General features: G+C 39.2%; 1 protein-coding gene across 1 annotated transcript in view; it reads right to left on the bottom strand.

Annotated features, from left to right (window-relative positions):
• ARPC2 (actin related protein 2/3 complex subunit 2) overlaps positions 1-14736 on the bottom strand; it is an 80343-nt gene that overhangs the window by 34412 nt on the left and 31195 nt on the right. Inside the window, exons 5-6 of the mRNA XM_053698121.1 lie at positions 11960-12146; positions 10886-10979 (exon numbers count right to left, since the gene is read on the bottom strand). Coding sequence (XP_053554096.1) covers positions 10886-10979; positions 11960-12146 — 281 coding nt within the window. The remainder of the gene's footprint in view (positions 1-10885; positions 10980-11959; positions 12147-14736) is intronic.

Genomic DNA, 14736 nt, shown 5'->3' with positions numbered 1-14736 from the left:
CTGCTATGCCCCGCGGCCTTAGGACCGCCAGAAGCGACCCCAGAACCTTCGTAAAAATTCTTGGGGCTGTAGCTAACCCAAAAGGGAAGAGCTACAAACTGGTAATGCCTGTCTAGGAAGGCAAACCTGAGAAACTGATGATGATCTTTGTGTATCGGAATGTGAAGATAAGCATCCTTTAAATCCACTGTAGTCATGTATTGACCCTCCTGGATCATAGGTAGGATGGTACGAATGGTCTCCATCTTGAATGATGGAACTCTGAGGAATTTGTTTAAGATCTTTAGATCCAAAATTGGTCTGAAGGTTCCCTCTTTTTGGGAACCACAAACAGATTTGAGTAAAATCCCTGTCCCTGTTCCTCCTTTGGAACTGGATGGATCACTCCCATAACTAGGAGGTCTTGTACACAGTGTAAGAATGCCTCTCTCTTTATCTGGTTTGCAGATAATTGTGAAAGGTGAAATCTCCCTTTTTTTGAGGGGGGGGGGAAGCCTTGAAGTCCAGAAGATATCCCTAGGATATAATTTCCAATGCCCAGGGATCCTAGACATCTCTTGCCCACGCCTGGGCGAAGAGCGAAAGTCTGCCCCCTACTAGATCCGTTACCGGATAGGGGGCCGTTCCTTCATGCTGTCTTAGAGGCAGCAGCAGGCTTTTTGGCCTGCTTACCTTTGTTCCAGGTCTGGTTAGGTCTCCAGACCGTCTTGGACTGAGCAAAAGTTCCCTCTTGTTTTGCATTAGAGGAAGTTGATGCCGCACTTACCTTGAAGTTTCGAAAGGCACGAAAATTAGACTGTTTGGCCCTTGATTTGGACCTATCCTGAGGAAGGACATGACCTTTTCCTCCAGTGATATCAGCAATAATCTCCTTCAAACCAGGCCCGAATAGGGTCTGCCCCTTGAAGGGAATGTTAAGCAGCTTAGACTTTGAAGTAACGTCAGCTGACCATGATTTAAGCCATAGCGCTCTGCGCGCCTGGATAGCAAAACCAGAATTCTTAGCCGTTAGTTTAGTCAAATGAACAATGGCATCAGAAACAAAAGAATTGGCTAGCTTAAGTGCTCTAAGCTTGTCAAGTATGTCATCTAATGGAGTAGCTACCTGTAAAGCCTCTTCCAGAGACTCAAACCAGAACGTCGCAGCAGCAGTGACAGGAGCAATGCATGCAAGGGGCTGTAGGATAAAACCTTGTTGAATAAACATTTTCTTAAGGTAACCCTCTAATTTTTAATCCATTGGATCTAAGAAAGCACAACTGTCCTCGACAGGGATAGTAGTACGCTTTGCTAGAGTAGAAACTGCTCCCTCCACCTTAGGAACTGTCTGCCATAAGTCCTGTGTGGTGGCGTCTATTGGAAACATTTTTCTAAAAATAGGAGGGGGAGAGAACGGAACACCTGGTCTATTCCATTCCTTAGTAATAATTTTTGTAAACCTTTTAGGTATTGGAAAAACATCAGTGCACACCGGTACTGCATAGTATTTATCCAGTCTACACAATTTCTCTGGAACTGCAATTGTATCACAGTCATTCAGAGCAGCTAAAACCTCCCTGAGTAACACGCGGAGGTGTTCAAGCTTAAATTTAAATGTAGAGATATCAGAATCAGGTTGCATCATCTTCCCTGAGTCACAAACATCACCCACAGAAAGAAGCTCTCCTTCTTCAGCTTCTGCATATTGTGAGGCAGTATCAGACATAGCTCTTAAAGCGTCAGTATGCTCTGTATTTCGTCTAACTCCAGAGCTATCTCGCTTTCCTCTAAATTCAGGTAGTCTGGCTAATACCGCTGACAGTGTATTATCCATGACTGCCGCCATGTCTTGTAAAGTAAACGCTATGGGCGCCCTAGATGTACTTGGCGCCATTTGAGCGTGAGTCCCTTGAGCGGGAGTCAAAGGATCTGACACGTTGGGATTGGGAGAGTTAGTCGGCATAACTTCCCCCTCATCAGATTCCTCTGGTGATAAATTTTTTAAAGACAGAATATGATCTTTATTGCTTAAAGTGAAATCAGTACATTTGGTACACATTCTAAGAGGGGGTTCCACCATGGCTTTTAAACATAATGAACAAGGAGTTTCCTCTATGTAAGACATGTTTGTACAGACTAGCAATGAGACTAGCAAGCTTGGAAAACATTTTAAATCAAGTTAACAAGCAAATATAAGAAACGGTACTGTGCCTTTAAGAGAAACAAATTTTGTCAGAATTTGAAAAACAGTGAAAAAAGGCAGTAAATCAAACAAAATTTTTACAGTGTGTATAATAAGCTAACAGAGCATTGCACCCACTTGCAAATGGATGATTAACCCCTTAGTTCAAAAAACGGATCAAAAAAACGATAGACGTTTTTAACAGTCACACCAAACTGCCACAGCCTTGCTGTGGGCCTACCTTCCCCAACAAACGATTTTGGAAAGCCTAAGAGCCCTTTAGAGATGTCCTATAGCATTCAGGGGACTCCTGTAGGAAGCTGGATGTCTCAGTCTGTAAAAGTTACTGCGCAAAAAAGCGCTAAATTAGGCCCCTCCCACTCATAGTAACACAGTGGAAAGCCTCAGGAAACTGTTTCTAGGCAAATTTAAGCCAGCCATGTGGAAAAAACTAGGCCCCAATAAAGTTTTATCACCAAAGTATATATAAAAACGTTTAAACATGCCAGCAAACGTTTTATATTGTAAATATAAAAGAGTATTACCTCAGAAAGTAAGCATGATACCAGTCGCTATTAAATCACTGTATTCAGGCTTACCTTACATAATTTTGTTATCAGCAGCATTTTCTAGCATTCACATCTTCTAGAAAAAATTGTAACTGCACATACCTCATAGCAGGATAACCTGCACGCCATTCCCCCGCTGAAGTTACCTCTCTCTTCAGTCATGTGTGAGAACAGCAATGGATCTTAGTTACAACCTGCTAAGATCATATAAATCACAGGCAGATTCTTCTATTTTTCTGCCTGGGACAAAATAGTACAACTCCGGTACCATTTAAAAATAAACTTTTGATTGAAGCAAGATAACAGCTACATTTCACCACTTTCCTCTTACTACCTCCATGCTTGTTGAGAGTTGCAAGAGAATGACTGGATATGGCAGTTAGGGGAGGAGCTATATAGCAGCTCTGCTGTGGGTGATCCTCTTGCAACTTCCCACAAGTAATGGATGATCCGTGGACTGGATACACCTTACAAGAGAAAGCTTATTATGTAACAGTATTGGTTATGCAAAACAGGAGAATGGATAATAAAGGGATTATCTTTTTAAACAATACAAATTTTGGTGTAGACTGTCCCTTTAAATAATCTAAAAATTGTTTTTTTTTTAAATCCGATTAATTGAAAATAAATAAATCGGCCAACTAATTGATTATGAAAATAATAGTTAGTTGCAACCCTATAAATTACTGAATGTTGCTGTTTAGGGAAGGCAAACTCATGCTATATGTGGGTCTGAAATATTTATGACATAAGGACTCATGTGCTGCTTTTTACTATGTACCCCATAGAAAATGACACAAACTTTTTTTTTGCATTTCATATGGCAGCATTTTCTCACATTACGATATAAAAAGTCTACACACCCATGAGACAAAGATAAATCATTTCAGAACTTTTTCCAACTTTAATGTGACCTATAAACTGTACAACTGAAAATTGAAAAACAAACTGAAATCTTTTAGGTGAAGGGAAGTAAAAAAAAAAAAATATGGTTGCATAAGTGTGCTCACCCTTCAACTAATACTTTGTTGAAGCAACTTTTGATTTTATTACATCACTCAGTCTTTTGGGGTAGGAGACTATCAGCATGGCACATCTTGAGGCTCTGGGCTCTGGCTGGGCCATTCCAAAACTTTAATCTTCTTCTGGTGAAACCATTCCTTTGTTGATTTGGATGTATGCTTTGGGTCGTTGTCATGCTGAAAGATGAAGTGCCTCTTCATGTTCAGCTTTCTAGCAGAAGCCTGAAGGTTTTGTGCCAATATTGACTGGAATTTGGAACTGTTCATAATTCCCTCTACCTTGAATAAGGCCCCAGTTCCAGCTGAAGAAAAACAGCCCAAAGCATGATGCTGCCACCACCATGCTTCACTGTGGGTATGGTGTTCTTTTGGTGATATGCAGTGTTGTTTTTGCGCCAAACATATCTTTTGGAATTATTGCCAAAAAGATCAACCTTGGTTTCATCAGACCATAACACCTTTTCTCACATGCATTTGGGAGACTTCAGATGTGTTTTTGCTAAATTTAACTGGGCTTGGATGTTTTTCTTCATAAGTCTTGCCGTCTACCCCAAAGCCCAAACATTTGAAGAATACGGGAGATTGTTGTCACATGTACCACACAGCCAGTACTTGCCAGATATTCCTGCAGCTCCTTTATTTTTGCTGCAGGCCTCTTGGTAGCCTCCCAGACCAGTTTTCTTCTTGTCTTTTCATCAATTTTGGAGGGACATCCAGTTCTTGGTAATGTCATTGTTGTGCCATATGTTCTCCACTTGATGATGACTGTCTTCACTGTGTTCCATGGTATATCTAATGCCTTGGAAATTCTTTTGTACCCTTCTCCTGACAGATACCTTTTAACAATGAGATCCCTCTGATGCTTTGGAAGCTCTCTAACGCGACTAAGAAAATGTCAGGAAAGACCTACTAGAACTGAACTTTATTCAGGGTTAATCAGAGGCACTTTAAATTATGGCAGGTGTGTGATGACTCTTATTTAACATGGTTTTGAATGTGATTGCTTAATTCTGAACACAGCTATATCCCCAGTTATGCAACCACATTATTTTAGTTATTTTTTGTTTACTTCCCTCCACCTTAAAGATTTCAGTTTGTTTTTCAATGGAGTTGTGTAGTTTATAGGTCACATTAAAGGTGGAAAAAGTTCTGAAATGAATTATCTTTGTCTAATTTTTTTACATCACAGAAACCTGACATTTTAACAGGGCTGTGTAGACTTTTTATATCCACTATATGTAAATGCAATTCGAGCCAAACAACTCAAAGCACCTCTAGCACAGGGGTGTGAAAACATAATTTATGCTTACCTGATAAATTTATTTCTCTTGTGGTGTATCCAGTCCACGGATCATCCATTACTTGTGGGGTATTCTCATTCCCAACAGGAAGTTGCAAGAGGATCACCCACAGCAGAGCTGTTATATAGCTCCTCCCCTAACTGCCATATCCAGTCATTCGACCGAAAAAAAGCTTAGTAAGGAGAAACCATAGGGTGCAGTGGTGACTGTAGTTTAAATTTAAAAATTACCTGCCTTAAAATGACAGGACGGGCCGTGGACTGGATACACCACAAGAGAAATAAATTTATCAGGTAAGCATAAATTATGTTTTCTCTTGTAAGGTGTATCCAGTCCACGGATCATCCATTACTTGTGGGATACCAATACCAAAGCTAAAGTACACGGATGAAGGGAGGGACAAGGCAGGTACTTAAACGGAAGGTACCACTGCCTGTAAAACCTTTCTCCCAAAAATAGCCTCCGAAGAAGCAAAAGTATCAAATTTGTAGAATTTTGAAAAAGTATGAAGCGAAGACCAAGTCGCCGCCTTGCAAATCTGTTCAACAGAAGCCTCATCTTTAAAGGCCCAAGTGGAAGCCACAGCTCTAGTAGAATGAGCTGTAATCCTTTCAGGAGGCTGCTGGCCAGCAGTCTCATAGGCTAAGCGGATTATGCTTCTTAGCCAAAAAGAAAGAGAGGTGGCCGAAGCCTTTTGACCTCTCCTCTGTCCAGAGTAGACAACAAACAAAGCAGATGTTTGACGAAAATCTTTAGTAGCTTGTAAGTAAAACTTTAAAAGCACGAACCACGTCCAGATTGTGTAATAGACGTTCCTTCTTTGAAGAAGGATTAGGACACAAAGATGGAACAACAATCTCTTGATTGATATTCTTGTTAGATACAACCTTAGGTAAAAACCCAGGTTTGGTACGCAGGAATACCTTATCCGCATGGAAGATCAGATAAGGAGAATCACATTGTAAAGCAGATAACTCGGAGACTCTACGAGCCGAGGAAATAGCTACCAAAAAAAGAACTTTCCAAGATAAAAGTTTGATATCTATGGAATGAAGAGGTTCAAACGGAACTCCTTGAAGAACCTTAAGAACCAGATTTAAGCTCCATGGAGGAGCAACAGGTTTAAACACAGGCTTGATTCTAACTAAAGCCTGACAAAATGCCTGAACATCTGGAACATCTGCCAGACACTTGTGCAAATAGAATAGACAGGGCAGAAATCTGTCCCTTTAAGGAACTAGCTGACAATCCTTTTTCCAAACCTTCTTGGAGAAAGGATAATATCCTGGGAATCCTGACCTTACTCCATGACTAACCCTTGGATTCACACCAATAAAGATATTTATGCCATATCTTATGGTAAATTTTCCTGGTTACAGGCTTTCATGCCTGTATTAAGGTATCAATGACTGACTCGGAGAAGCCACGCTTTGATAAAATCAAGCGTTCAATCTCAAGGCAGTCAGTCTCAGAGAAGTTAGATTTGGATGGTTGAAAGGCCCTTGTAGTAGAAGGTCCTGTCTTAACGGCAGAGTCGAAGGTGGAAAGGATGACATGTCCACCAGATCAGCATACCAGGTCCTGCGTGGCCACGCAGGCGCTATTAAAATCACCGATGCTCTCTCCTGCTTGATCTTGGCAATCAGTCGAGGGAGTAGAGGAAACGGTGGAAACACATAGGCCAGGTTGAAAGACCAAGGCGCTGCTAGAGCATCTATCAGCGTCGCCTCGGGATCCCTGGACCTGGATCCGTAACAAGGAAGCTTGGCTTTCTGGCGAGACGCCATGAGATCCAGTTCTGGTTTGCCCCAACGATGGATCAATTGAGCAAACACCTCCGGATGGAGTTCCCACTCCCCCGGATGAAAAGTCTGACGACTTAGAAAATCCGCCTTCCAGTTCTCTACACCTGGGATATGGATAGCTGATAGGTGGCAAGAGTGAATCTCTGCCCAGCGAATTATCTTTGAGACTTCTAACATCGCTAGGGAACTCCTTGTTCCCCCTTGATGGTTGATGTAAGCCACAGTCGTGATGTTGTCCGACTGAAATCTGATGAACCTCATTGTCGCTAACTGAGGCCAAGCCTGAAGAGCATTGAATATCGCTCTCAGCTCCAGAATATTTATTGGAAGGAGTGTCTCCTCCTGAGTCCACGATCCCTGAGCCTTCAGGGAGTTCCAGACTGCACCCCAACCTAGAAGGCTGGCATCTGTCATTACAATTGCCCAATCTGGTCTGCGAAAGGTCATACCTTTGGACAGATGGACCCGAGATAGCCACCAGAGAAGAGAATCCCTTGTCTCTTGATCCAGATTTAGTAGAGGGGACAAATCTGTGTAATCCCCATTCCACTGACTGAGCATGCAGAGTTGCAGCGGTCAGAGATGTAGGCGTGCAAACGGCACTATGTCCATTGCCGCTACCATTAAGCCGATTACTTCCATGCACTGAGCCACCGAAGGGCGCGGAATGGAATGAAGAACACGGCAGGAATTTAGAAGCTTTGATAACCTGGACTCCGTCAATTTTCATTTCCACAGAATCTATCAGAGTCCCTAGGAAGGAAACTCTTGTGAGTGGGGATAGAGAACTCTTTTCCACGTTCACTTTCCACCCATGCGACCTCAGAAATGCCAGTACTATGTCCATATGAGACTTGGCAATTTGGAAGTTTGACACCTGAATCAGGATGTCGTCTAAATAAGGGGCCACTGCTATGCCCCGCGGCCTTAGGACCACCAGAAGCGACCTCAGAACCTTCGTAAAAATTCTTGGGGCTGTAGCTAATCCAAAGGGAAGAGCTACAAACTGGTAATGCCTGTCTAGAAAGGCAAACCTGAGAAACCGATGATGATCTTTGTGTATCGGAATGTGAAGATAAGCATCCTTTAAATCCACTGTAGTCATATATTGACCCTCCTGGATCATAGGTAGGATGGTACGAATAGTCTCCATCTTGAATGATGGAACTCTGAGGAATATGTTTAAGATCTTTAGATCCAAAATTGGTCTGAATGTTCCCTCTTTTTTGGGAACCACAAACAGATTTGAGTAAAATCCCTGTCCCTGTTCCTCCCTTGGAACTGGATGGATCACTCCCATAACTAGGTCTTGTACACAGTGTAAGAATGCCTCTCTCTTTATCTGGTTTGCAGATAATTGTGAAAGGTGAAATCTCCCTTTTGGAGGGGAAGCTTTGAAGTCCAGAAGATATCCCTGGGATATAATTTCCAACGCCTAGGGATCCTGGACATCTCTTGCCCACGCCTGGGCGAAGAGTGAAAGTCTGCCCCATACTAGATCCGTTACCGGATAGGGGGCCGTTCCTTCATGCTGTCTTAGAGGCAGAAGCAGGCTTTTTGGCCTGCTTACCTTTGTTCCAGGTCTGGTTAGGTCTCCAGACTGTCTTGGACTGAGCAAAAGTTCCCTCTTGTTTTGCATTAGAGGAAGTTGATGCCGCAGTTGCCTTGAAGTTTCGAAAGGCACGAAAATTAGACTGTTTGGTCCTTGATTTGGGCCTATCCTGAGGAAGGGCATGACCTATTCCTCCAGTGATATCGGCAATAATTTCCTTCAAACCAGGCCCGAATAGGGTCTGCCCCTTGAAGGGAATGTTAAGCAGCTTAGACTTTGAAGTAACGTCAGCTGACCATGATTTAAGCCATAGCGCCCTGCGCGTCTGGATAGCAAAACCAGAATTCTTAGCCGTTAGTTTAGCGAAATGAACAATGGCATCAGAAACAAAAGAATTGGCTAGCTTAAGTGCTCTAAGCTTGTCAAGTATGTCATCCAATGGAGTCGCTACCTGTAAAGCCTCTTCCAGAGACTCAACCAGAACCCCGCAGCAGCAGTGACAGGCGCAATGCATGCAAGGGGCTGTAGGATAAAACCTTGTTGAATAAACATTTTCTTAAGGTAACCCTCTAACTTTTTATCCATTGGATCTAAAAAAGCACAACTGTCCTCGACAGGGATAGTAGTATGCTTTGCTAAAGTAGAAACTGCTCCCTCCACCTTAGGGACTGTCTGCCATAAGTCACGTGTGGTGGCGTCTATTGGAAACATTTTTCTAAAAATAGGAGGGGGAGAGAACGGCACACCTGGTCTATCCCATTCCTTATTAATAAATTCTGTAAACCTTTTAGGTATTGGAAAAGCATCAGTACACACCGGCACTGCATAGTATTTATCCAGTCTACACAATTTCTCTGGCACTGCAATTGTATCACAGTCATTCAGAGCAGCTAAAACCTGCGGAGGGTGTTCATCTTCCCTGAGTCAGAAACATTACCCACAGACAGAAGTGCTCCTTCCTCAGCTTCTGCATATTGTGAGGCAGTATCAGACATGGTTCTTAAAGCGTCAGTATGCGCTGACAGTGTATTATCCATGACTGCCACAATGTCTTGTAAAGTAAACGCTATGGGCGCCCTAGATGTACTTGGCGCCATTTGAGCGTGAGTCCCTTTAGCGGGAGTCAAAGGATCCGACACGTGGGGAGAGTTAGTCGGCATAACTTCCCCCACGTCAGATTCCTCTGGTGATAAATTTTTTAAAGACATAATATGATCTTTATTGCTTAAAGTGAAATCAGTACATTTGGTACACATTCTAAGAGGGGGTCCCACCATGGCTTTTAAACATAATGAACAAGGAGTTTCCTCTATGTCAGACATGTTTGTACAGACTAGCAATGAGACTAGCAAGCTTGGAAAACACTTTAAATCAAGTTAACAAGCAAATATAAAAAACGGTACTGTGCCTTTAAGAGAAACAAATTGTCAGAATTTGAAAAACAGTGAAAAAAGGCAGTAAATCAAACAACATTTTTACAGTGTATGTAATAAGCTAACAGAGGATTGCACCCACTTGCAAATGGATGATTAACCCCTTAGTTCAAAAAACGGATCAAAAAAACGATATAGACGTTTTTTAACAGTCACAACAAACTGCCACAGCTCTGCTATGGCCCTACCTTCCCCAATAAACGACTTTGGAAAGCCTTTGAGCCCTTTAGAGATGTCCTATAGCATTCAGGGGACTCCTGAGGGATGCTGGATGTCTCAGTCTGTAATTTTAACTCAGCAAAAAAAGTGCTAAATTAGGCCCCTCCCACTCATGCTACAACAGTGGAAAGCCTCAGGAAACTGTTTCTAGGCAAAATTTAAGCCAGCCATGTGGAAAAACTAGGCCCCAATAAAGTTTTATCACCAAAGCATATATAAAAACGTTTAAGAGTATTACCTCTGAGAGTAAGCATGATACCAGTCGCTATTAAATCACTGTATCCAGGCTTACCTTACATTAATCCAGTATCAGCAGCTTTTCTAGCATTTACATCTCTAGAAAAAATTGTAACTGCACATACCTCATAGCAGGATAACCTGCACGCCATTCTCCCGCTGAAGTTACCTCTCTCCTCAGTCATATGTGAGAACAGCAATGAATCTTAGTTACAACCTGCTAAGATCATAGAAAACACAGGCAGATTCTTCTTCTATTTACTGCCTGGGATAAAATAGTACAACTCCGGTACCATTTAAAAATAACAAACTTTTGATTGAAGAAAAAAAAACTAACTATATTTAACCACTCTCTCTTACTACCTCCATGCTTGTTGAGAGTTGCAAGAGAATGACTGGATATGGCAGTTAGGGGAGGAGCTATATAGCAGCTCTGCTGTGGGTGTCCTCTTGCAACTTCCTGTTGGGAATGAGAATATCCCACAAGTAATGGATTATCCGTGGACTGGATACACCTTACAAGAGAAAATGGCTCAGCAACACTATTGTCCCAGAAATAACCAACCTTCAACCTAAAGCCACTTACCTGCATAAACACTTTGCCTATCACCACATCGTCATCATCTTTAAAAACTGTGCTAAATACAACTGTTACCCGGTCCTTCTTGGCTTCCACATACCTGCAGAAAGCATATACATACATAATAAGATCATCTGTTAATGGACACGACCAGTAGTTTCTTACAGATTTGCCTCATTTATTTCTGTACTAACATAAGAATTCTGGAAAAATATTAAGTTATGCCTTGAAAATAGTTTTCTCCAGAAAGCAATTAGAAAACGAAGTTTTTTTTGCTTTTTCAATCATGTACTGGATGCAACATAGGGTTTAAAAAAAAGGACAGTAAATACCTTGTGCTTTTTATCTAAAAATGTTTGTTTATACATATAATTTAAAACACTTAAAATGCACACTACTGATTTCTCAAGGCTAATTCTGTTACATATCTGTGCCTAATTGCCTTTATCAGATAACTGCAAAACAGTAATGCATGGAGCAAAGTATATAATATAGGTAAATTGGAAAAACATGTTGGGTTTTATGTCCCTTTAACAAAACAACAATTTTATTTAAGAGGAACAGAGCTCTGTTAAAACAAACAAACAAATAAAGTGTGTATATATATATCTATATAATATATCTATTAGATATATATATATATATATATATATATATATATATATATACACACACACATATACACACATGTGGAAAAACATCACTATGGTTTACTAGTCAGGAGTTAACTACTAGCCCTGAGGGAAAAAGTTAGTAGTCCATTCACAGGAAAAAGTCAAATTTCAAAGTCATCCGATGTAAAATTATATATATATATATATATATATATTTTATATATATATATATATATATATATATATATTTTATATATATATATATATATATATATATATATATATATATATATATTATATATATATATATATATTATATATATATATATATATATATATATATATATATATATATATATATAGTCACCAGATTCCATGTCTAAAAGTGTCCAAACATAATAAATCCATGTTGAGTTATAGATATTTGATATAGAGAAGGCAGCACAAAATAGAAGCACAAGCTTACATAGTCTCGTCCTCTCTGTAATGAATCACTGCTCTCTTTTCTCCATCACGCCCCTCTTCCTGGAACTTAAAATACTTCTCAAATACAGAGGCAAAGCAATTGCGTTTTAGCATGCCAGCTTGGTGAACAACTGACTCTCTGTTTGGGGGTAAGGACTCCAAGTCATAGAGTAAGGAAACATTGTAACCTGTAGGGGGAAAAAATAAAACAATTGTGAACCTCATTTAATTAAGTTCTGCACAATAAAAATGTGACTGTCTAAAGGGACATGGAAGTAATACAATAAGTATAATTATATATATCATTTCAAGACCATCAAGGGGAAAAAATAGCACAAACAACTGCAATAAACTTCTGCAAGCTGAACAAATTCCCACTCTGGCATATTATAGAGACTATCACCAGGCCTTGTATTTCAACAATTAAATGTGGTATGGTGCTATGTATCAGAAACAATATTCAAACAAATTAGTTAGCTAAAAAAACTAACCAAAAAAAGATACGTAATAAGCACTCAAAGGACAGAGTTTGACAAAAAAAAAAAAAGGCACACAATTTAAAACTCAAATCTTTATTAGAACTTTTTTAAAATATGGGTACGTTAAAACTAAAATGCTGGCACTAGTTTCCAGTTACAGAACTAGATATGGTAAATCTGAATTCATATATTAGATATAGTAGGGTATCAAATGGCACAAGTGTGAGCTATTGGCACAATTCTAATTCACTAAATTGCACTGATAAGGGTCAAAATGTTAAGAGATAAGCTGTCACACTATCTCATAATTAACAGATATGGCTAGTAATTGGTAGATTTAGAAGAGACCTGATATCTGTTGGAGAATGTCTAGTTCCAAATCGATATGGTAGATAATAAAAAAAAAAATAAAAAAAAAAAAGAGGAGAACCTCTGATTTCTAGCAAATTAAGTTTATAACTAACCCTCTTTGAGTAATATTACTAGTGAAAACACATAGGTAGAGAGGTAAAAGTGAGACAGCTATAAACTTAGTATTTATATCATATGAATATTGGACTAGATAAATAAGTTACTTGTAGTCTACAGTAAGCTGAATCATTTAAATACTCTGTTGACAAGTATTCAGATACCTGTGTAAGATATACATAAATCATACAATTCTGTGTTCATTGTAAAGTGCTACACGATAGTGATTTCACTCAGATATCCTTGATAAGAAATATTGTTGATTGCTATGATTACATCCAAAGGTCCCTAATTCCAGGGATTGTGTATTATTAAATTTGAGCAGTTAGCTTTTCTAAGTAAGCACATAAATAAATTATGGGTTAACCTTCTTACCAGTATTGCTTAAAAACTAGTTACGTTTGAGTATAGCAGTTATAAAAGATTAGTCTAACTGTCTAGATAACTTAATTGTTACTGGTAACCGTGGTAAGTTTAAATATCATCATAGAAAAGGCTTATTGTGCCAATATATACAATATCTTATCAGGAGTGGTTTTAATAGATATGACCACCTTAGTGGATTATCGTTACAACGATATAGTGCTAAGATGTAGAAAGTATCGCGTTGATACTAGTTGTATGACTTATGATGTAAAACAGGTAAAGAAAGGTGAGTGTGTAGTGCTTGGTGTTCACTTATTCAGCAATATGTGGTTTCTATTCCCAATTTTTGACCCAAGTTGAATTGGACTGTCTAAATTCAAAGGATACATGCGGTGCAGGTATTTTGGTATTAGATAACAAATAGGTGATTAAAGTTTCAATGAGATTCTTTCATCAGTATATTTGTATGTATCCAGAGGATACTAAAAATAACCAGGTTGCATTGATATCCTCATAGTCTCAATTTGAATATAAATCCCTGCCCTTTAGACATGCATTAAATATCCCAATTACTGAAGCGCTACCCGTGCAAACAAATATTATTATTATTGTATTTAAAGAGCTAAATGTAAGCCCAATACTGTCCTCTTATATATAAAACAATTGTCTAACCCACAGGGAAAGCAAACAGTAATTAATTGTTTTATATATAAGAGGACAGTATTGGGCTTACATTTAGCTCTTTAAATACAATAATAATAATTGTTTGCACGGGTAGCGCTTCAGTAATTGGGATATTTAATGCATGTCTAAAGGGCAGCGATTTATATTCAAATTGAGACTATAAGGATATCAATGCAACCTGGTTATTTTTAGTATCCTCTGGATGTTTAACTAATTTCACAAGCATTGCGGGCAAGCAGCATAGAATTGTATATATACAAATATACTGATGAAAGAATCTCATTGAGACTTTAATCAGCTATTTTTTATCTAAATACCAAAATACCTGCACCGCATGTATCCTTTGAATTTAGACAGTCCAATTCAACTTGGGTTAAAAATTGGGAATAGAAACCACATATTGCTGAATAAGTGAACACCAAGCACTACACACTCACCTTTTTTTTTTACCTGTTTTACATCATAAGTCATACAACTATTATCAACGCGATACTTTCTACATCTTAGCACTATAACGTTGTAACGACAATCCAACTAAGGTGGTCATATCTATTAAAACCACTCCTGATAAGATATTGTATATATTGGCACAATAAGCCTTTTCTATGATGATATTTAACCTTACCACGGTTACCAGTAACAATTAAGTTATCTAGACAGTTAGACTAATCTTTTATAACTGCTATACTCAAACGTAACTAGTTTTTAAGCAATACTGGTAATAAGGTTAACCCATAATTTATTTATGTGCTTACTTAGAAAAGCTAGCTGCTCAAATTTA

The sequence above is a fragment of the Bombina bombina genome, chromosome 1 (genome assembly GCF_027579735.1).
Source record: "Bombina bombina isolate aBomBom1 chromosome 1, aBomBom1.pri, whole genome shotgun sequence".
Taxonomy (NCBI): domain Eukaryota; kingdom Metazoa; phylum Chordata; class Amphibia; order Anura; family Bombinatoridae; genus Bombina; species Bombina bombina.
Note: the sequence above shows the minus strand (reverse complement) of the source record. Positions and strands in the feature narration are given on the sequence as shown.